General features: G+C 41.1%; 1 protein-coding gene across 2 annotated transcripts in view; it reads right to left on the bottom strand.

The window, feature by feature from the left end:
* Nucleotides 1-305: 305 nt before the first annotated feature.
* The window catches only part of RIGI (RNA sensor RIG-I), a 51,332-nt gene continuing 27,886 nt past the window's right edge, over nt 306-23,751 (bottom strand). For both annotated transcript variants that reach the window (XM_081150903.1, XM_081150902.1), the window contains exons 6-18: nt 22,751-22,852; nt 22,210-22,363; nt 21,441-21,699; nt 19,600-19,762; nt 18,342-18,461; nt 16,752-16,909; nt 15,187-15,322; nt 14,057-14,205; nt 11,491-11,581; nt 8,909-9,079; nt 7,605-7,756; nt 3,163-3,306; nt 306-1,532 (exon numbers count right to left, since the gene is read on the bottom strand). In XM_081150903.1, the coding sequence (XP_081007029.1) occupies nt 1,236-1,532; nt 3,163-3,306; nt 7,605-7,756; nt 8,909-9,079; nt 11,491-11,581; nt 14,057-14,205; nt 15,187-15,322; nt 16,752-16,909; nt 18,342-18,461; nt 19,600-19,762; nt 21,441-21,699; nt 22,210-22,363; nt 22,751-22,852 (2,096 nt within the window). In that variant the 3' untranslated portion in view covers nt 306-1,235. The remainder of the gene's footprint in view (nt 1,533-3,162; nt 3,307-7,604; nt 7,757-8,908; nt 9,080-11,490; nt 11,582-14,056; nt 14,206-15,186; nt 15,323-16,751; nt 16,910-18,341; nt 18,462-19,599; nt 19,763-21,440; nt 21,700-22,209; nt 22,364-22,750; nt 22,853-23,751) is intronic.

Raw genomic sequence — 23,751 nt, 5'->3', positions numbered from 1 at the left:
ACAGAGGAGTGACATTTGGATATGCACTCTGTTTTTTTAAATAGAAAGGACAGCAAATTAACTGCCTCATCAGTGTCATCCAAGGGAGATAACAGCACAAAGTCCAAGTGCTGACCATCAACTATTACTGGGAAATGGCTTGGGATGGCCATTCAAAGGGAACAATGGCACAGGACATGAAAATAATAGGGCAAGGTGTACAATAAACTAAAAGAACAGAAATCAGCTTCTCAAGAAGTACTGTACCACTTACATGCCCATTACTAAAAGTTGTCCACTATAGAAATTTTTTTTTAATATTTTTTTATTGATTTGAGAGAGAGATGAAGGGAGAGGGAGAGAGAGAGAGAGAAACTCCAGTTGGCTGCCTCCCGCACACCCCACACTGGGGATTGAGCTGGAAACCCAGGCATGTGCCTTGACTGGGACTCGAACTGGGGATCTCTCAGTACATGAGACTCTCAATCAACTGAGCCACACTAGCCAGGGCTCTACTACAGAATTTTAAGATTATAAGCCATACATTGCTACATAGAGAACACGAGTATATGTAACCATTTCATAGATGTGCATGTATATATGCTGAACCCTGGGAATTATGAACATTTAAGGGACCAGCAAAGAGGAACCAATAGAAAAGACTGGGATAGAGCTAGAAGAGATAGAAGACAAGAACAAGAGCCAAGAAAAGAGTACTGGACAGGGCCCAAAGCAGCAACGAGCTCAGAGAGGGGTAAGAAGTGCCCGATGGAGTTGGCAACCAGTCGCTGGTGACCTTGACAAGGACAATTTCAGTAGATTGTTAAAAGCAAAAGCTGGTTTACAGTAGGTTAAGGAAAGAAAGGGAAGTATGGAAAACCTTTCGACATTCATTCATTCATTCATTCATTCTAAAGTGTGCTGAGTGCCTACTGGGCACACACTGGCAGTTAGCTCAGAAGGGAAGGAGAGAAAGACAAGTTGAGGCTTCAACACCTTCTCAAGTCCTTAGAGCTCTAGTGGCCTATGAAGCATTCAGCGTTCTGATTCCCTCGAGCGTGCTTTACATACATGGTGTAATACAAGCTGTTAACTATGAACAGAAGGTGAATTCAGTGATAAACATTCAGTACAGTACAAGCCTTAGGTAAGTATCTTAACAGTGGTACGAGCGAGTCATGATTTACACACTGGGGATGATCTCCTCCTCACTCTAGACCACCCACTCCCTGTAGCTGCAGAATGGGGTCCTGAGGTCACTTGGCCATTTCTACAGCATCAAATGGTTGCTTCTCAAAATGAAAGTCCCTCCACTTTGCATACAGTCTCTGTTCTCCAGTTGCAATATCCTCCACCACAAAACTTTCAATCTTTATAATTGGGATCTCAAATGTCTTATACTTCACATGGATTCCCCAGTCATGACTGCAGTTCTGTCTGGCACAGAATACCTTTGCTTTCTTCTCAAAAATCCCCACATGTTTTGGTTTGGGGTGTAATTTAGTCACAAAGGACTTCTTGAAAGTGTCTCCAACCACGGTGTAATGGCATTCCTATAGATGAAGGGATCGAACATACAAAACAATGTTAGAACCAGTTCACAATTGTGATTTAAAAAAACCAAAAAACTCCACAATAGTCTGGGATGAAGAGCAGGCAGGTTCCCACTTACTTTACAGATAGGGAAAGAAGGAAATATGGATTCACCTAAGCCAACACAGAATCCATGCAGCCTGACTCCCAATCAAATTACATGGGTGGAAGTAAGGGCTGGGGTGGAGGGGCAAGTGAGCTGATAGGAAAACTAACAAGTTTCCAGGCAACCTAGCTTCTTTAAGTAAATATTCTTTATTAATTCAGAAACAAAAAGGGTATTTATTGCAGATCTGGAAGCCTGAGGTCACCAGTGGCCTGACAGGCATGATCCAAAAGACACAGAGAAAAACAACAGAGGGTCAGTATGGATCTGAACAGGGTGAGGGACTAATGTGTCCACAGGCCCCGCCCACAGCCAACTTTGGCGCAAACCTGAAAAAAGCCACACCACACACAACAAATGCAGATCCAACATACCAGGCTCTCAGGAAAACGTACGATCTAAAAGGGCCATTTTCAATAGAAAAATCATCCAGCTCAAAGGATCTTTTACATCTAAAGAAGCAGACTCAGAACGGTCTGGGAACTTGCCAGTATCACCCCTAATACGCTTCCTGCTCAAACAGTTGGATTAGAGAGTTCGGCTTTCTGAAGAACAAACAGAACCCTAAAGTTATCACTCATCATCTGAACCAGCCTGGGGACTCCACCCAACCCTCCATTGGCAGCAGTTGAGTTACATCCAATTTCTGTATATATATATAACCTACAGAAACCGTGTTTTAAAAACAAGGAGATATTTTGTTTATAAAAGTGATCTGTATCCCAAAAAGAAAGTTTAGAAAACATAAAATAGTACAAAGAGAAAAAAAAATCATGGAGTCTCACTGCAAAATATTAATAAATGTTAGCATATTTCCTGTAGTTTTTTTCCTGCAGTTTTTTCTTTTACTGTTGTTGATGGTGATAGTGGTGTTGCTGCTATTATCTCACACAGCTATAATCATAGCATGTTTATAATTTTGTATCCTGGTTATTTTTTCCACTTTACCACTAGTTTATGAGGAGTTTTTCACGATACTATATAAGCTTCATAGTCATTTTGTTTAATAAACCTCACTTTGGAATAATTTTAGATTTACAGATAAATTATAAATGTAGTCCAGAGAATTCCTATATATCCTTCACCCACCTTTCCTGAATGCTAACATCTTACGTACCATAGTACACTTGTCCAAACTAAGAAGTTAATATCAGCACATTACTATTAACTAAACTACAGATTTTACCTGTTTTCCTAGCAAAACTTTTTCTGTTCTAAGACCTAATCCAGGAAACCACATTGCATTTAGCATAACCATTATTTTTAATGGCCACATAATATTTAATTATGTGGCTGTGCAGCAGTTTTTAAAATGATTTGTTAAAATTAAGGGTTGCTTTTTTAACTTTTTAGCTTTTGTAAAATACATGGAACCATGACATGGGTTTTAAGGAAATAATAGTGTCCTTATTATAAACATCTCACCAATAGTTAGTAAGCTTTAATTAGTGCTAAAAAATGAGCCAGTAGAAAAGGCTGCTTACCTCTATCACTCTTATATCAGATGTGAAACAAGCAAAGGTTTTGCACTTTCCGCAGAGCAGTTTCTTATTTTTCTTATCAAGTACAGGTTCTACTTTTCCTTGACTGTCCCTGATGAATTTTTCATCAATCTGGATCTGGTGAATCTACATGGTAAAAAAGAAACACCTCATAAATGTAATTTAAGTATAACTAGGATACATATGTGTATATATATATATATATATATATATATACACATATGTATATCATTCATTCTGTATTCATATACACTTCCATGAACATGTGGTACCTGGCAGCTTTGTAAAAATCCCCTAGATAATTTTATTGGTTCTCCTAACTCTTTGTTAGTCAATGTTTAACTGTGGCCTCCAATTAGTCTTTTAATTTCCTCATCAAAGTTGCCCATAAAAGCACTAAAGATGTCCATAAAAAAGTCACGTGAACCATGCTTTCTACTTTAGCAGCTGGCAAAACTTAAAATGCCCTTCACAAATAGATAAATGATATGCATGGTCTGTTTCATACATAATTACATCCACTTCCAGGGCATAAACCCATTGAATGGAACAGCAGGCAGAAGAGGTCCCACCATCTAAAATCTCTTTTTCTCTCTCCTTTTCCAACCACAGAGAGTACTGTCAAATTACAGTAAAGTTAAATGTATGTATACTATGACTGTATTCTATTTCAAAATTTAGGCCTCGGCTAAGCACTACTTATGTTTATTTAAAACAAACATAAGAAAATTCTAAAGGGTGAAAAGAAAAAGGCAGACCAGCTAGGAACCTCAGGACCCTAGGAACACCATGGCAGTAAGTTCCCTGGGTTTTCTTTTTACCTCATATATCCCAGATTGGAGCTGAAGAAGCTAGCAACCAAAAATGCCTATGGGCACAGGTAAAATAAGTCCCAACAAAAACCTACTCTCTCCAGCCAAAGGGCCAGGAAAGGGGCAGCTTAGAAAGACAGAAAACTTTTAGCCAATAACTATTCTACTCCAGCCAAACACCACTGAGTAAAACAAAACAACAAAAAAACTGTGACCCAACTTCCACCCATGCCAGCAAGGGCTGAGGGTGGAACCAAGACTTCCACACGGCTGTAATGAAGTGCCCCAATACTCCCACCTGGTGGTGTCAGAGAAGGCTAAGAAGGAAACCAGGACTTCCATCCCTGCTTAATCCTTGCCTATGGTGTCAGTGGAGACTATGTGGGGAGCCAGAGCTCTCACCTCCACCCAGCAGCAACAAGGAGCCTCCCCCTCGTTGGTATCAACAGATGAGTGAGGAGCCTAAACTTCTACATTCACCTATCAGTGATAAGACAATGTCCCCACCTCCTCTGCCAGAAAGGTGTCAGAAAAAGCCAGCTAACACAGAAGGTTAAGTAAGATTCCAAGTCTCATAATATAATATGAAAATGTCCAGGTTTCAATAAAAAATCACTCTTCATACCAAAAACCAGAAAGATCTCAAACGGAATGAAAAGAAGACAATCAATGGATGCTACCACTGAGAAGACAGAGATGTTATAATTATCAGAGAGTCTAAAGCTGCCATGATAAAAATGCTTCAATGAGTATTCATAAACACTCTTGAAACATGAACAATTATAAAGGCTCAAAAAAGAAATGGAAGTTATAAAGAATAACCAAATGGAAATTTAGAATTAAAAGATGTAATAACCAAAATAAAAATCTCAGCAGATGGGCTCAACAGTAAAATGGAGGGGACAGAAAAGAATCAGTGAACTGGAACATAAAATAATAGAAATTACTCAATTTGGAACAATAGAAAGAATATAAAGGGGGGGGAAAAAAATGAACACAGCCTCAGGGAACTTTAGGACTATCAAAACACATCTAACTTGTCACTGGAGTCCTGAAAGGAGAGGAGAAAGAGAGCAGAGCTTAAAAAGTACTGGAAGAAATAATGGCTACACACTTCCCAAATTGAACATATAATATAAACTTACAGATTCAAAAAGTTGAACAAATACCAAACAGGATAAACCCAAAGAAATCCACACCAAAACACATTATAATTAAACTTCCAAAGACTAAAGACATAGAAAAAAACACTAAAAGTAGCCGGAAAAAAATGTTACCTTACTTATACAGGAAAAAACAATCTGAGTGACAGCAGATTTCTCATCAGAGACCATGAAGGGCAGAAGGAAGTGAGACAATATTTTTCAAATGCTGAAAAAAAATTGTCAACCTGGACTTCTATACTCAGCAATATATTCTTCAAATATAAAGGGGAAGCACCAGCCGGTGTGTCCCAGTGGTTAGAGCATTGGTCCACACATCGAAGAGTCATGGGTTCAAGTCCCAGTCAATGGCACATACCTGGGTTGCAGGTTCGATCCCCAGCCCAGATCAGGGTGCATGCAGAAGGCAACCAGAAATCAATCAATCAATCAATCAATCAATTTCTCTCTCTCTCCCCCCACCCCAATTCCCTCCCTCCCTTCCACTCTAAAAATCAATGGAAAAAATATCCTCGGGTGAGGATTAACAAAGCAAAAAAATTAAAATTAAATAAAAATTAAAAAAATAAAGGGGAAATCAAGGCAGTCTGAGATGAAGCAAACCTAAGGGAATTCAGTTAAATACTAATAATCCCAAATATTTTAAATGTTACTATAGGCAATAAATCCTAGTAAGTTAAAACTATTACTGCTATACTTAAAACTAACTCAATAACTGGGTAAACAGGCTCAACTAATGTCACAAATTAAATCTCTAGCTCACTGCCTCTCCTCCACCTGTGGTTGAAGAAGCAGCCTAATTCTGTGCACCAAGGTGAAAAAAAGCAAAACTATGAAATCCTAATTGTGTGCTGTCATGGGTACACATCATGTTGGAAGTTCTTTCATCAAAATGAACTTCCTTTCACCCCACATCTTACTCTCTACTCCATGAGGAAGGAAAGTGATTTCAAACTAGAACTGTAAGAAATACCCTTTATATCTTATTTCCCCGTGATGAAATACTCCCAAATCCTCACACCTCTAAAGGAAAGCCTTCCTCTTTCGACAGAGCAGCTGGTCATCTACCATAGGACAAGGATGATGCCAAGACTCCAAGCTCCTAGCTGCCACATAATGACTCCCAGCTACATTCTTTACCACCTCTGCCCATTTCTATCTATGGGTGTTAGGGGAATCCCGAATGCTATCCAATAGTCTAAATCAACAGATATATAACCCGTTTTCTCCTCACTCCACTTCTTGACCTGTTGTACTGGCTACAAAAGTTGTATTTCTTCCTGAAGTTTGGAGGATATTTTTTCTATTGATTTTTAGAAAAGAGTAGAAGGGAAGGGTAACCGTATATTCTTAAAACTAAAAAGAATTATGTTTCTTGGGCTGAAATCCCTTTATGTGTTGTTAAAAAACATTTCTTAAAATGAGTAAAGTTGTATTTTTGAGTGTTAATTTGCTTTACATCACTGTTTCTCAGTACTTTTTGAGCATAAAGATTATGACCTTTTAAAATCGTGGACACTGTGGAGCTGGTCTACTGAATCATAAGGTTCATCTTTATGAAGTTAAAGTATGCCTCACCTCTGTGTCCAATAATGACTCTCATTTTCTGAGTGCTTATTTTATACCAGGCACTGTGCTAAGCAATGCATACATCTCATTTTAGCCCCAGAACTGCCCTGTGAGTATAATACCATTATTTCCCCAACTTTACAAATGAGGAAACTGATGATTCAAAAGACAGAGTAGTAACCTGAGGTCACACATCTTGTAAGTGGCAGAACTGGAATTGGAACCACTGATTCTAGTGTTAAAGCTCTCCTCCGGCCCTGCAGTGTTCAGTGCTTCCAGAGATTCTAATATGAAAATCTCTGCAGTCTGGAGAAAGTATGTGTGTGCATGCATGTGCACGTGTGTGTGTGTGTGTCTTGATTTTCCCTCATCTGGTTCCATGCTTCTGAGTATAAAGGAAATTACAATTAAATGAAGGTTACTACCAAGAGGCTGAACTGAACAGGCGTGCCACTACAAATTATACATTATTACCCATACCTACAATTAGGAATGCCAACACCTGTACAGTGCAATAAGAGCTTTTCTCTGAGGACTGCAAATGTTGGAAAGACAGAGATCTGAGGAAAAGACCAAGGAGAACTACGTCTTGCAGTGTTAGGGTGTTGTCCTCAAGATAAGCTGTCAACTCAAGAACATTTCTAGCTCAGTTTGCCTTTTAGATCTAAAAACACAACTTTAGGTATTAGCATTAATAAAATATATTTTAATCTCTTTGAGACTTAAAAGCAGAATGAATTTGATGTTCACTGCAGGACAAATTTTTAAGCTTAAATTTATTGTTCTAATGCAACACTCAGCCATCTGATAAAAGGTACCAACCATGTCACGTTCTCTGTTACTTATGGTCAGAATGAGTAGCACAGATAAAAAGACTTACCTTTCTTTTAAATACTGCTTCATGCCATGCCTGGAGGTTTAAAATGGACTCATTCATCATTTTTTCTTTGTACATGTTTATTTTTTCTTTTTCAATTACATCAGCATTACTAGTCAGAAGGAAGCACTTGCTACCTCTTGCTCTTCCTCTGCCTGTCAGAAAAAAAATACTTCATTCGGCGTATGGTGTATTTGACTTAAAACTAATAAATCTGAGAATAGGTAAGCAAAGAGAAAGGGGTATTCCTAAAATTCAACTCTGGTTCACTGAATCCCACTTTCTCGGGCAGCCGGGCCATCAGAGCACACACTGCAGTGAGGTTGCACCTGCACATTAGACATGTAGGTAAACTGGGAGCCCACCTCACACTGGCTCCCTCGGAGTCTCCATGCTGCAGTGTGATCAAACAGCCACATTATCAGAAACTCCGCTTTACAGACAGTCCAACATGAACCCTCAGGATGACACTGTGAGGGCTCTAAGGTGAACAATAACAGATCTTCCCTCAGGAGCTTTCTAGAAATGGGGAAATAAGCTATGTTCAAAACCACCAGAACAGAGGTGGAAAATGAGAAGTGCTGAAAGACAGACATAAAGAGTTATGGATATCCAAGAGAGAGGACTGGCAGCTGGGGGATTTGGGACGGGTGACAGGGAGGTGGGGGAGAGGTCCAACGATCAGCAGGAGCAGTATAGGAGCAATTCTACAACAAGGAAAACAGGACAAAGTCAGATTGGCCAAAGTGAATCATGAATGAAGGGGAGGAATGATAAGTGGGTGCTGGACTGGAAAACTCTGTAACATCAAGAAAATTGGGGAACCACTGAAATTTCTATACAGGGAAGTGACATGCTCAGAGCTGTTTTCCAGGAAAAATAATGTGGCAGCTGTTGTTACAGAAATTGAAAAAAGGAAGAGAGACTAGTTAGGAGACTCTGGTTCAAGTAAGAAAGAAGAGCTCCTTGGTACAGGGGCCCAGCAGCACAAGCACTTCCAGGAAAGGTGCACATTTTGACTGCCAAAGCCTCCCTCCAGTGGGAATTATCCTCCCAAAAATATGTCAGTCAATGTTGGTCAAGTACACAGTTTTCATTGTGAACAAGAATTACAATAGTGGACAAAGCCGTAGCCACCTAATCCTGGCCTAATAAGCCACCTTTAGGGCAGTGAAACCAGAGTCCACTGTGCCGTTGGTCACACACACACGTAGGACTCAGTAAAGGAGAAAGGCCAGAATGACAGATACACTCACAAATCAGTCAGACTGGCAGACATTTAATAATGGCATCAAAGCTTCTCTCACCTCTGGTTTGGATCATTTTGATGACATTGCCCACATACTCGTACAGGATGACCAGATTGCACTGAGCAATGTCAATGCCTTCATCAGCAACCGAGGTGGCGATCAGAATCTTCTTATCTCCATTGGCTCTGAATGCATCCAGTACACACTTCTGTGCCGGGAGGGTCATTCCTGTGTCAGAGTCAGAGGGCATTATACAACTCACCAAAGGGGACATTTTACCCTTGAAAAAAATTGCTATTAATTATGGAATGTTTATTACATGCCTGGTACTGTGATAAGTGGTTTATATTCACGATCTCCCAACAACCCCAGGCAGCAGGGCCTATTCCGCTCATTGTTGTAGAGAGGACATTTAGGGTGGTGACAATTTGGACGCTGCCACAAGGCTGCCTGAGTTCAAATCCCAGCTGCAGCACTTATCAGCTGTGTGGCTTTAGTTTTGCTGTCTCAAAACAAATTTTTATTTTTTTTTCAAAAAAATTAACTAATTGTGTCCCTCCAACGTGGCTCAGTGGTTGAGCATCGACCTAGGATCCAGGAGATCACGGTTTGATTCCCGGTCAGGGCACATGCCCAGGCTGTGAGCTCCATCCCCAGTCGGGGGCGTGCAGGAGGCAGCCGATCAATGACTCTCTCATCATTGATGTTTCTAGCTCTCTCCCCCTCCCTTCCTCTTTCTGAAATCAATTAAAAAATTAATTAATCATAATGCCTTTGCATGTGTATAGGAGTTTACAGCTGACAAAACATTTTCATCTACTGACTCACTGGAACCTCACACAGGCCTCTCAGGCTGACATAGCAAGTGTTATGATTCCCCTTCGCAGATGAAGACCTTGAGGCCTTGGAAGATGGTAAACCGACAGGCTAGCTCACAGCAGAACTGGGCTTTGAATTTTTAAGTCTAGGACCCTAATAGTGGGCAGTTCTCAGCCACTGATACACTGAGAGGAGTATTTCAGCGATCTCCACCTCAGAGTTAACAGAATTTACAGAAGTTCCATTTTTTCCTAGTATATGTGGAGGTCAGAATCTTGAGACAGCTTTTGTGAGGCCGAAACAACTTCCTTTCACCGTCATCTTCTGCTGAGCGGTGAGCAGGCCCAAGACAGACACCAGACTTACTAATTCCTGAACTTCATCCATTTGCTCATCAAACATTTACTCGGCATCATGGTTTGTCAGACACGGATACGATGGCTAAAGGTCCGCTTTTATCTACAAGGAGCTCGTAGCTTGAGGAAGGATGGACTAGGACGCTGCGATTCCAGGCGAGGAGCAGTGAGCGCAGGCAGAACCCGACGCTGTGCGATCGCGGAGGGGCTGGGGAAGGCTGCCCGGCGGAAGGACGATGGCCGGCTCGGGGAAGTTCTAAATAATGTGGGCGGGCGGGCGGGTGGGTGGATGGGTGGATGGATGGATGGATGGATAAATGAGGAAACAAATAAGAAAATGTTTTCCGAGCGCTTATTTGTGAGGAAATAATGAAGTGCAAAATCAAACTGGACTCCTGTGGGAGTCAGGTGGTAGGGAACTTTGACCACAATACTGTGGTGTTGGACTTCATCTGGTAACCCAAATTTTCAAAATCTGAATTTTCTCTTGGATTCATGAAATTTAAAATTTGTCTAAGTGGGGAGTGCAAGGGTGATGACTGAGGGCTGACAGGGTGGGAACTGCTTATTATAAACAACACTAAAGAGGAGGAACAGAGTGAGGACCTGTCACTGCTGGTCACTGAGGCGTGGGGAGCACAGCTGTGAGAACGTCAGGTGAGGGCTGGCCACCTCAGCTCCCCCTGGATGACACCAGAGGCAGCCTTACATCCTCTGACTACCCTTGCTAGAATTCAGGATTGTCTGCTTGGACTATTTTTGAAATTATAAAATACATAATACACATAAAAGCATCTACAGTTTAAAGAACAATAAAATAGAAACAGAACATTTCTATTTCCAGTTAATCTACTGGTTGAGCAGGCAAGTGACATGTTCAAGCAATGTTAGAAAAATAACTCTGGTTTTGTCTGCAGGACATATGGGAGAAGGCTACATCTACAAGTTTCTGGCATGTGAGCATGTGAGCATGTGATGGCCTTTTGATATGTCAGCTTGGCTAGGCTGAACTAGTCCCTAGTTATTCATTTAGGTGCTTCTGTGAATGGAATTTGCAGATGTAATTAAAAGTTCCTAATCAGTTGACATTAAGTTAATCAAAAGGGGTTTGACCCTAGGTGGGCCTGACCTAATCAAGTTAGCCCTTTAAAAGAGGGCATAGGTGTTTCCTGAGCTGAGAGACTCCAAACAGCTCATGCCTGTAGGGTTCCAGCCTGCTCCTGACCACCTACCCTGCAGACTTCAGACTTGCTTTACCACTACAATTGTGTATGCCAATTACTTGTAATAAATCCCTGTGTGTGTATATACACATATATATGTTATGTATATATGCATATATGTATGTAAGTATACTCTCCTATGGTTTTGCTTCTTTAGTTGAACCCCAATTGATATAAGCATTAAAAAAGGAATTGAATTGATTATATATATTCTTATATATTGTATACCATATATAAATACCTATGTTCTGATGTGTTTTGCCACGTCCAGTCAATATTTCAGGTTTTAGAAAGCTGAGTTTAGAATTTTCCTCAATCCACTTCTTTAAAGCCTGAAAATGAAAAGCAATTATCAGATGGAGCCTATCTGTATACCATCTGTATTAATTCAATATTGAAATATATGCAAGAAAAAAAAACCCTTTAAGTTATTATACAGACAGTTTTCAGACTGATAAATCTAAGAAAAAAAAGCTTCTTGGAGCTGAATTCTATGCAATAATTAACCATAAATGTACAGATCTTTGTAAGCTTATATGGTTTAATCGTTAAGATATTTTTTAAGTGATAAAAGCAAAGTTCAGATTGAAAGTAGGTATGTAGAATTAAACTGTGAGTTTAGCAAGATCTCAGGACACAAGATCAACATACAGAAATCAGTTGTATTTCTATATACCAGCAACAAACAAAAGTACCATTTATAATAGCATTAAAAAGTAATACTTAGGTATAAGTCTAACAAAATACATGCAGAATATGCATGCTGAAAACAACAAAACACCAATAAAAGGAACCAAAGAAGATGTGGTAGGTGGCCTCTAAGGTAGCCCTCAATGATCTGTTCTCCCTGGTATTCAGACCTTTGGGTCCTTGCTTCTAATTAGTAAAATAGGACAGACATGATGAGATATCACTTCCAAGTTGAAGTTATAAAATGACTGTGACCTCCATATCTCCCTTGGGTCACTCACTCTAGGGGAAGCCAGCTGCCATGCTGTGAGCCAGCCCTGTGGAGAGGACCGCGTGAATGAGCTTAGAAGCACATCTTCTGAGGCCTGCCAATAGCACCTCAGTGAGCCTGGAAGTGGATCCGCCCAGTTCAAGCCTTGAGATGACTGCAGCCATGGCCAACACCTTGACTGCCGCCTTATGAGACAGTGAGCCAAAAACACCCAGTTAAGTTGTTTCCCAGCTTCCTGACGCATGGATATTGTAAGATAACAGATGTTATTTCCAGTCACTAAGTTTTGGGGCAACTTGTTATCAGCAATAGGTAACTAATACAGAAGCCCTATAAAATGAAGAGATATACTATGGTCATGGACTGGAAGACTCGATATTATTAAGATGTCATTTCTCCCCAAATTTGTTTATAGATTCAGTGCAATCCCAAAAGAAATTCCAGTAGACTTTTTCATAGATGTGGACATGTTGATTCTAAAATATAAATGGAAAGGCAAAGGAAGACAGCTAAAACAATTTTAAAGAAAAGAAAAAGCTATAGAATTCATACTAGCTGATTTTAAGACTTACTATATAGCTATAGCAATCAAGACAGTGTGGGATGTATGACAGTAAAAAATAGACGATATACTTCTGCCTCAACATGAACGGATCTCGAAAACATTACTATGCAAAAGAATTAAGTGAAATGAAAATAGTCTCAAAGGACCATCTATTTTCTGGTTTTACCTATATGAAATGTCCGGAATAGGCAAATCTTTATAAAGATAGACTATGATCAGTGATTATTTAGAACTCAGTAGAATTCTGATGAGGAGTGACTGCAAATGAGTGGGAATATTCTTTGTGGGGAGATGGAAATGTTCCAAAATTAGATTTTGGTGATAGTTGCATTACTCTGTAAATAAACAAAATAGTATTATACAATTTATATGGATGAACTCTAAGGAATGAAAATTATATGTCAATAAATCTAGTATAAAAAAACAAAAACACAGTGTGGAAAGGGTGAAAGACAGATGTACAGATGAATGGAACAGAACAGAGAATCCAGAAATAGATCCACATAAATATTGTCAGCTGACTTTTTAAAAAGTTACAAAGGCAATTCAATGGAGAAAGAATATTCTTCTCAACATACAGAGCTGGAACAACTGGATGTCCACATACAAAAAGAAAAAAATAAGCATCTCAACCCATACCTCAAAATGGATTGTAGACCTAACTGTAAAATGTAAAACTATAAAACTTCTAGAAGATAACACAGAGAAAACCTCTGTGGTCGTGGGTGAGCAAAGCACTCTTACATACAATACCAAAAGCACACTCCACAAAAAGAAAAAATTGATTAACTGGACTTCATCAGAAGTTAAAACTTTCAGTCTGTAAAAGATACAGTACTTGTTAAGAGAATGAGAAGACCAGAAGAAAAAATTTCAAATCAGATTCCCAACAGAGGACATTTTTGTCATAATATAAGAAGATCACTCAAAAACTCAACAATAACACAATAAACAATCCAAATACACTCACTTTTAAAATGGGCAAAAGACGTGAACAGATATTTCTCCAAAGAAGATACATGGATGGCTAATAAGTATATGAAAAATGCTAAATGGTATCAGCCATTAGTCAAGTGCAAATTAAAACTCTAGTGAGATATCACTATGTACCCACAGAATGGCTAAAATTTTTTAAATTGATGAAAAGAATCAAAAAAGTATAAAGGCATCAAGACATCATTATAAACTAGAGTGATTGCAACAGTGAAGAAAAGAAAAAACAATCTTTTCTAGAAAATGGTACTGAGCCCATCTGCTATTCACAAGGAGGAAGAAGCTTACATCCACAAGTGCCCTGGTCTTTACGAAGAGAATGGTTCTGGTCTCCGGGTTTAAGTGGTACTCCTCTTGCAAGATGAAGCAGAGGTCTCTGAGTTTAGGGTTCTCATTGCTGGGATCCATGGAAATGCTCTCTAATTCTTGCAGCTTTTCTGCAAAAGGAGAAGATTTTATAAATGACTTATAAATTCTAGAAATTTAGAACATATATACTATGACCTTCAGCTATAGTTCAGTTAGTCTCTCAACCTTGGACCAGAATTTTATATGTGATAACCACTGATTTAATGTATACATTAAATATACCAATAAATGCAGATATTTTTGTTTCTCCCAGAGAGCTGGTTGTCCAATGTTTAGCAGCACATCACTGGGTTACACATATGTGTAGTAAATACTTTGGTATAGGTCCCCCCAAAATTATTAACAGCAATTACCTTTGGGAAAAAAATTGGGGAGATGGAGAAGGAAGACTTACCTGTCATTTAATATTTTTCTTAATATGAGAGATGTGAGATTATGGGCCAATTTGGCTTTCTTCTTTACATAGAAGTATATGTAAATTATAGTACTTTTAAAATACTTTTGTATTTTGTAAACCTTTATAAAATTACTGAAAGTAAAACCAAAATATGCTACTATCTATTAACTATTTCTATGGAATGTATCCTTTGCAAATCCTACTATTTTTCCTTCCACAAAATTGGAAATAGGGTAAGCTGCAGATTCTCTCCGTTAACTATCAGGTTTCATTGAAGCTTAATAGTCCTGCCATTTATGATATCTTTTTTTTTTTTAATATATCTTTATTGATTTCAGAGAGAGAAAAGGAAAGGGAGAGAGAGAGAGAAACATCAATGATGAGAGAGTCATTGATCGCTGCCTCCTGCAGGCCCCCGAATGGGGATCGAGCCCGCAACCCCGGCATGTGCCCTGACCCAGAATTGAACCCCGATCACCTGGATCCTAGGTCAACGCTCAACCACTGAGCCACACCCAGCCAGGCCATGATATCTTCTTAAGCCCAGAACAACTCCCTGAGCATCGCCATATGCTAAGTATAACACCATACCAGCAGGCTACCACTGGAGTCACCAGGCACCATGGCTTCCTCCTCTGGAAACACCACTCACCTTCAAATCTCCGAGTGAGATCCTGCTCAATCTCATCAAATCCTGCTGCTCGGACATTACTGAAGAAGTTTTTCAAGTAATCCAGAGCATCTTTCGTCCGCGCGTCCTCATTGATAATGAGGGCATCATTAAGTTTCTGTTTAAAGTGAACACCGAGTTTCAGTGCATTTCTAATGTCTAACACATCTGCTGTAATTAAGTTCAATTCGCTGTAACTTGGCATGGAATTAATTTTAAGAATAAATTTTTCTCAAATCTATTCCAATTTAGCTTTTAAGATGAAGAGCCCCCAGTGGTATTAATCTAGGAATCAAATACAGTTTTTTAAAAATCTCAGTTAGCTAGAATCAATAATTAATTAGGATGACCCTAGATTCTAGAGGTCTACCTTGGAAGAGAAAGAGAAGATTACAAGAAAAATGCACGTGAAAGATTAAAACAAAACAAAACAAACGAAAGCAAATCAGCTTCCATATCAACCTGCCTCATAATTCAGACATTCAACTTAATCTCTCTATACATCTAACACCATCACTGAATTGCAACTGCACCTGTTTTTGGGAAAGTTTTTTTGGGTTTTTGTTTGTTTATTTTAAATATATCTTTATTGATTTCAGAGAGAGGAAGGGAAAAGGAAAGAGAGAGATAGAAACATCAATGATGAGAGTCATTGATCAGCTGCCTCCTGCACACCCCCTACTGGGGATCGAGCCCACAACCCAGGCCTGTACCCTGACTGGGAACTGAACCAGGATCTCCTGGATCCTAGGTCAATGCTCAACTGCTGAGCCACACCAGCCAGGCACAACTGCACCTGTTTAAAATGATGGCGCTGACCACCTACACCAAATATTCAGTTTAGTTCATTACAATTCTGTAAATGCATACTGACTGAGTACATCCCAAAATATTTGTGTCTTTCTAGTGTGCATGTAGCTTTACCAAAGGTAAGAAAACATCCTTTAGGACAGGGCAACAGGAGCCACTTATTGCACTTTAAAGATGGCTGTCACCAGTCACGTATCTACATCATTGTTCGTCATCACCCAATTTTTTCTAATGGTTCAATCATGGGAACGCTGGAGGCACGGCACAGAACCTCCCTTTCTTTCTGTCCTGCCGCCTCCAGGGTTAAGTTTCAGAAAGCAGACACAGAAGGTGCTGCATGGGTAACTTTTGGAGTTTGCTTCATAAGAACTTTGGAAAATTCCAATCCACTGTTCATATTTCTGTGTTCCAAAATTCCTGTTTCGAATCTGAGATGAGTTTTCTGGAAAGGAAAAGTTTTCCATTGTGCCATGTGTCAGTCACTTCAGTGAGGATGAAAAGTTGATGTTCCTTCAGCTGCCACAGCTCCCAGTAACTGCGACAACTAAACCACGCCTTTCCAGCCCTGCCTGGGCGGCTGAGTTGGTTCGAGTATTGTCCCAATACACCAAGGCTGCCAGTTCGGTCTCCAGACAGGGCCAATGAATGTATAAATAAGTGGAACAATAGCTAGATGTCTCTCTCTCTCACTTCAATAAACAAAAAATAAAATACACCTTTTCAAAGAAGCAACATACCCGCAAATGTGAAGTGTACAAGAACAGTGCTTTACAAATCCTGCTCTCTTTGTCTTTGTCTGGCATCTGTAACAGCTTGCACTTCTTCTGAACTGTAACGATCCACTGTTCATATTTCTGAGTTCCAAAATTCCTGTTTTGAATCTGAGATAAGTTTTCTGGAAAAAAAAGGTTTTCCATTGTGCCATGTGTCAGTCATTTAAGGTTCTAAGCATGCCTTCCCCTCTAATTTCCTTTCTCCCTCTCAGCACGCAGAGCAGTCCTCCTGAGTGGTCTGAGCTTCCAGCAGCCCAGGCTCTGTGCAGGGTGCTGGGGACAAAGGATGAGAAAGACACAGCCCTGTTCTCCAGCAGCTCAGACGGGGGGCTACTCCGGTGAGCTCTCCAGGGCTTCTCCGGGAGAGCACAGTACAATAAAATTCACACACAAGAGCCGTATTTCTGGGTTAAAATGCTCCTCTTTTTTAACAAAAGGAACAAAGGCGGCTTCCCAGACAAGTGGCATTGATGTGCTTCCTTCCCAGCCCCAACTATAAATGGGGTGGCCAGCAGTAAACTAAATTACCAAGTACTAACTGACCTTGGGGCGGCGTGAAAGTAAGCTAAGGTGGGGACGGGGTCTATAGGGAATCTTTACATTCTGCTCAGTTTTGCTATAACCTAAAACTGCTCTAAAAATAAAGTCTCTTAAAAAAAATAAGCTAAGCAATCCAGAAATGAGCAGCTGACAGGATTGGGCAGAAGGTGGAGGTGGGTATGAGAGGGCAGCAAGTCACGTCTGCACCCTCTGCCAGCTCCCAGGTCGGGCGGCGCCGCCCCATCGGGACGGGACCGGCCTCCTGGCTGCTCTCCCGCCTCCCGCCGCGTGCCCGCCGCCCTCGCTCCGCAGCCGGAGGGGCCTCCCCGCTGAAGGCGAGAACCGGCCGTGCCACCCTCCAGAGCAGGGTTCCCGGCCCGCGGCCTGCGCTCACCTATCACCACCCGCCCGCCCAGCCCAGCCCAGCCCAGCCCAGCCCCCGTTGCTTTATCACTAATTTTGGCTTTACTGTTACACAGGAAACGCCACGAGGGCAGGGCTGTGGCTCTGGTCCCGCTGCATTGCCGTCACCCAGCACAGTGCCCACAGGGAACGAGCAGCCACGCATGGCATGCCAGGGAAGGGCGCGGGGCGACAGCGAAGGAGGCAGGGCCAGGCCGTGCAGGCGGGGCCCTGATGCCCAGTGAGTCACGGCCAGGCAAAGCGCCGCCAGAGGACGCGGACACGGCACGACAGGCCTGGTACCTCAGGAACACCAACCAGGCACTGGGGGCGGAAAGAGAGGGCAGGTGGGCAGACCAGCTAGAAGGCTACTAGAATAAGTCCTAAATTTAGCTGTAAAAGAAAAGGAAAGAGAAGCAAAATAATGTAATATTATTTATATTTAAATATAATTTTTTCAGGTGTGTGTGTCCTGCATTCACTTTAGATTTAAAACAAAACAAAACAAAAGGCAAGAAAAAATAAAGGACTTGGAAGGTTCTTGAATCAGGGTTTTGACACTGTCTCAACTGAGAACACAAACAAGAGGATCCAAAATGAGATTTATCTCACCGAGACTTACGGTACCGAGTTCACCAAAGACGCTCTCTGCCAGACTCTCTGTGTCCCTCATCAGCTGAGAGATGATGCATTTAAATCTGTCGGTGGCCCGCGACTCCACTTTCCTGAAAACTAGAGCCAGCAAAGGACGATGAGTGTTTCATAGGAAGCATACGTCAGAGTTTAAAGCAGGCATCGCCTTTCTCTGCCTTTGTTTCTTCCTCCGTAAAGCCTGAGGCCCCAAGTTCCCAAGCAGCTCACCTAGATGATAAAATGCTCAACAGTCTTGCACCGGCTCTCTCGTGCTCGACGCGCTGCTTCTAACAAGCCCGCTGTGCTCCGGGTCTAACCTCCCCCCCCCACCGGCCTTCCCGCTGCTCAGCAGAGCCTGTGCCCGAGGGGGCTGGTATCCGGCGCGTCTCCACAAATGCCACACCTTCAGCCCCCTGCTGTTCTTCAGTCCTTCCCCACGCGACACCCCCCCCCCCCCCCCCCCCGGGAGTGTCTGCACTCCTAACGGTCACTGTCGCACTGTCTCAGCAGAACTTTATTAACCCCCAACCATGCACCATGGTCTGGTGAGAGACAGTTGAAAGGACACACTCCCTGCCCCAGAGAAGTCTGTGTTCTTAGGGGACAGAAAGACACGTAACCAAACAGCCACAGAGGAATGAGGTGACTAAGTATGTGCAAGTGTGGCAGAGCACAGGGAAAAAGGAACCCCGAATCTTCCAAGGGAGCAGTGTTGTGGGACGAGCAGGGGAGGAGGGAAGGAGGAAGCAACACAGTCGTGTGCAAAGCGAAGCACGGAGAAAAGTCAGGGAAAGCGCGTGGCACACTTGAGGAGCCCACAGACTGCGGCACCATCGGGCGTAGGGGATGGAGGCGGGGAGCTCAGAGGGCAGCGGGACCAGGCTAACTAAATGTGTACTTGATGCTAAATGTGTACTTGATGTGGCCTTGGCCACTTCCATGCTTAGATTTTCCCATCACCTCTCTCTCTCATTGTTACTATCTTTGTAAGAGTTTTATGGAAATGAAGAGTAAGGCTGTTTGTTTTCCACAGGCCATTCCTGAGGTTCATCCATTGCTTGGGAGAGAGCTCAGTTGAGGAGAAAGGCCAGAAACGTGATTATTTCTCAAGTATGGCGTTAAATACTTTCTACTAAACAGAGAAAGGGTAAACATTTAGTGTTCATCCCAATGGCTCTGAACTAGGACTATTAGAGGGTAATAAAGTCTCAAGAGCTTGCTACTGGATCCCACTTACACTTCTGGGGCTTAGAGACAATTTCCTCCAGTTCCTCCAAGTTGTCTTTGACTGTTGCCAGCACTGATGTGTCAAGAGAAGCACACAGCCTGCAGATATGTTCCGTGGCTTCGGCTGTGTTTTTGGCATCCCCAACGCCAACTGAGGCAGTCAGCCCAATAACCTAGGAGGAGCATTCCAAACCATTAGGTGTCTGGGAACAGCAGGACATTTCCACAACCCCTCATGTAACTCTCCTGCTAAAGTAGGCTTTTCCCCTCACTGCAGATAAAAAGCAAGAACGTTTTTTCCCCTGAAGTTCTCTATGGCATTGCAAATGGGAAGGTCCTCAGGAAGCAAAGCACTGAGTAAACGCAGGAGTCACAACTTACACACTGAACACAAATCAGCACAGAAACGAAGAGAGAAAATCTGTTCAAGGCAGAGCTGCTCTCTTCGTTACCCTGTGTCTCCCATGATGTGGGGAACATGCTGAACAGGAAAGACTGAAATCAGACACACTTCCATTCCAGGCTCAGCCATGTCCCACTGGCTGCGTGGCCTTGGACAAGCATCTCCCACTCTCTGTAAAGCTAGGTAACAATAGTGATTTAAAATGGTAGCTACGTGAATTTAGTAAGAGAACATCTATAAAGAATACGGTCGCCTAATAAATATTTGTTTCTTCCTCTAGTAGCCTCTCAATAAATATTGAATAATTGCCTCATTACCAAGGAATCTAGTTAACTACCAATTTTTTTTTCCTAGAAGAAAAAGGTGTAAGAAATGTGAGTGCTACTGAATTTCGTTTATGGGCAGCATACTGAATTTCTTCTAACCTGTGTTTCCTAAACAGGTAATTATTAGGGCTAGAGAACTTTACACAAATATGAGATTAGTAAACTATAAATTCATGATTTCCAACTTCATTTGAGGCCTCAACAGGACCAGTCAATTCTTCTGTGTACTAGTTCTCTCTCTCCCATTTCAAACCCTGTCTATGCACCTTCCATTCCCATCTTGATCAGTCTCTGCAAATGATCTACCAATCTCTCCTACATTCAAGAGAAAACAGGGGTTATATGCCTGTTTTCCTACCCTTCCTGCTCCCATCATCTAAGAACTACTCTGTCTTGACTCTTCTTACCCCCTCCCCTCTGATGACACCAAAAATAGCAAAAATGGTTTTCCATCTGGTCTCCTGTACTAATCCATCTACTCACCTACTTATCCCAAACCTCTGGTCTCTCCTGGCATCTTGTTCTATCAATCACTCCCTCTCTCCCATCCTTACTCACCTACTGCCATTCACTACTTCACACTCTACACTCAAGTGATATTAAAAAATTTCAAGATTCTTGAACACACCATGTTCTTTCATCCCTCTGTGCCTCTAGACACACAGTAGCCTTTACTGAAAACCACCCAGCTATCTACCTTGTAAACTTTTATTAGTTTTTGCCTAACCTAATTTCTGTTAAGTCTTGCCTTACTTTCATAGCACACTTAGGACCTCTTTTACTTCTGTTCTGATTGAACCATGTACTCATCTCCATAGTGTGCCATCATGATAAATTATGACATAATTCTAAAATATTTGGTTCCCCAGGAAACTTCAGCTGTTCAAAGGCAAGGACCATGTCTTTTTATATTTGTATCCCCAGTGTCTTGCACAGCGCAGGGAGGACCTGATACATATTTGTTAAATGGATAAATGAATGAGTGAATCAAATTTAGTCAATGAATTATACAGTATGGCCTTAGGACCTGAGAAGGACATCCTCACTGTAGCCACAAGAGTAAGTCAATAGGATTAAGAAGGTCATAGCTCTTCTCAGGAATCCATCTGACTTTGCAGATACCTGGGGCAGTGGGTCTGAAGATCTTCCAAGTTTCTGATCTAGGTAATTGAACATGATCACATTGTAAGGATGGCGTTTACTGGTGTTGTGGCATTCATCAAATATCATCAAAGTAAAAACAGAGAGTGATGGAACAGTCCCATTTCTAAGGCTGTTCACAAGAATCTGTGGCGTTAAAATGATGATGTCATTGTTCTCCACAATCTGTTCCACTGAGATATTCTCAAATGTTGCTCCAGAAATGCCTCCAACTTTGTACCTGGAAAGTGCCAGAAACTGCCTATTACCAACCACAATGTGAGTGAGAAACCACAAAGATATGAAACACTAGGTCAGAACATGAGCTGATTGAGTTCTCCCCAAGTCTAAAAGGAGACAAGTGCTTAGCACAGTCTTACACATAGTAAGTGATCAATAAATGCAAGCTAGTTAAAATTGCTATATTAATTCTTTCAAGCCACTAAGGAAAAAAAAATAGTAAAGAGTAATAGTAAATAAATCATAAAATCATTAAAAACGTGCCAGTTAAATGTACAGTTTATCTCTTAAGTCATTTACTTATTCCTCAAGACCTAACCAAAGGAGTTTAGGGTTTTAGGTATAGCTAACAAAACACACTTGAATCCAGAAGGAATTACATCTAGATTATATGAAAGCTGAATCTACTATAAATTTTTTGAATCATGGCTTTCCAAAAACAGAAAAAAGCAGAAAGCACACCCGTTACATAAACTAGAGAGTAAGAAGTTGAAACAACTGTTACACTTACCCAAGTCTTTCAAAATGTTTTAAGAACACAGATTTCTGCTGTTCATACACTGGGAGTTGATTCGCAAAAAACACAACCTTCCCCTTTTGTCCTTGTGGAAAATTTTGAAGATGTTGTTCACATATGAGAAGTGCAACAAAGGTTTTTCCACAACCTTTTAACAAATAAAGAAAAAGAAAACATGTAACTAATATCATAGGAAACTATTTCTGTGGAAAGGTAATTAGTTTGGGCGCTCCTAAAACTACTGGGTGGCCTAGTAAATGGGTAATGCGGATGGGTTAACAATGGCAGAATTTATACCGTGACTAAAAAATATCAAGCTGTTTCTTAGATAATATGTACCCAAGCAGTCAGGGCCTGAAGCAAGCGAAAAGATGGGATTTTTCTTTCCCCTCCAGTTTTTTAAAATACCTTGAGACTCAAAAGACAAATGGAACAAGGGAAAAATGAAAACTTGCCCATCTCATCCCAGGATTCAGTAAAAGGGGAAAAAGGGGAGCAGAGAAACAAAGCATATAAGTACTGGCAATCAGCTTACCAGTAGGAGCGCAGATTATTGTGTTTTTCCCTTTTAAAGCAGGAAAAGCAAGCTCTAGTTGGTAATTTCTTGGCTTCATTGGGCTGTTGGTATGAGTCACTTCTGAAACACAAAAGGAACAAAATTACCAAATCGTTTCTGCTCTGAGGAATCAAGGCAGGAGCTATCTATGATCAAACTGACAGGAATGCTAACTCCAGCAAGAAGGGCCTCGTGCAAGAAAGTTCAGAATCCTTGTTTTTTTGTTAACCATTCCAGCTTCTCCACTGATTTCAGGCACAGAATTCTCCCTCAATGACAAAGTACTGACGGCAAGATGGGAAGGAAAAAAATAAAATAAAATAGTAAGTGGCTTAACTCAGGGCAAAACAGATGCCCACTGGTTGAAGGAAATGCTACAAATGGAACAAAATAGCAAGAAATCCCTCTAAGACCTTTGAAAAACACTAAACTGTAAATACTGAATTCTCAAAGCAATCTCTTATGGAAGAGCAGTCATGCTTTGTCATTCTGCAGGCTCTCACACGGGATTTTCTCTCAACAGAGCCTGAAGTTTTAAAAAACAATCAGAGGCTTTATCTCACTAATAGCACATAGAAATGTTAAGAGCAACAGATACCTGGAAAATCACCTAAAGAGTCCAACCTATCCATTTTAAAGAAGAGGAGACTTTCTAAAAGGTTAAAAGAGTTCACTAAGGACTTTTACATGTCAGGAAAGTTTAAAGCAATTTACATTCATTGATTTTATTCTGGAATGACAAAACAACTTGCATCATTCGGTTGCAGAAGTAATCTGTAAATTTGCTTCTTGCGGTGTTAACCCCAAATCACACCTTCCCTCTAACACCACTCACTGTGTGTCGTCATTTCTTCCCTAATGCTCTTTGGTCAATAACTTTTTACTGTGGCTTATTACGCAACTTTCTGGTCTCATGAAAATATGTTTCTAGAACCATAAGATGGGCCTTATAGGGCCATAGGTAACTCAACTCATACAGG

Source organism: Miniopterus schreibersii (genome assembly GCF_964146895.1).
Source record: "Miniopterus schreibersii genome assembly, chromosome: 11".
NCBI lineage: Eukaryota > Metazoa > Chordata > Mammalia > Chiroptera > Miniopteridae > Miniopterus > Miniopterus schreibersii.
Note: the sequence above shows the minus strand (reverse complement) of the source record. Positions and strands in the feature narration are given on the sequence as shown.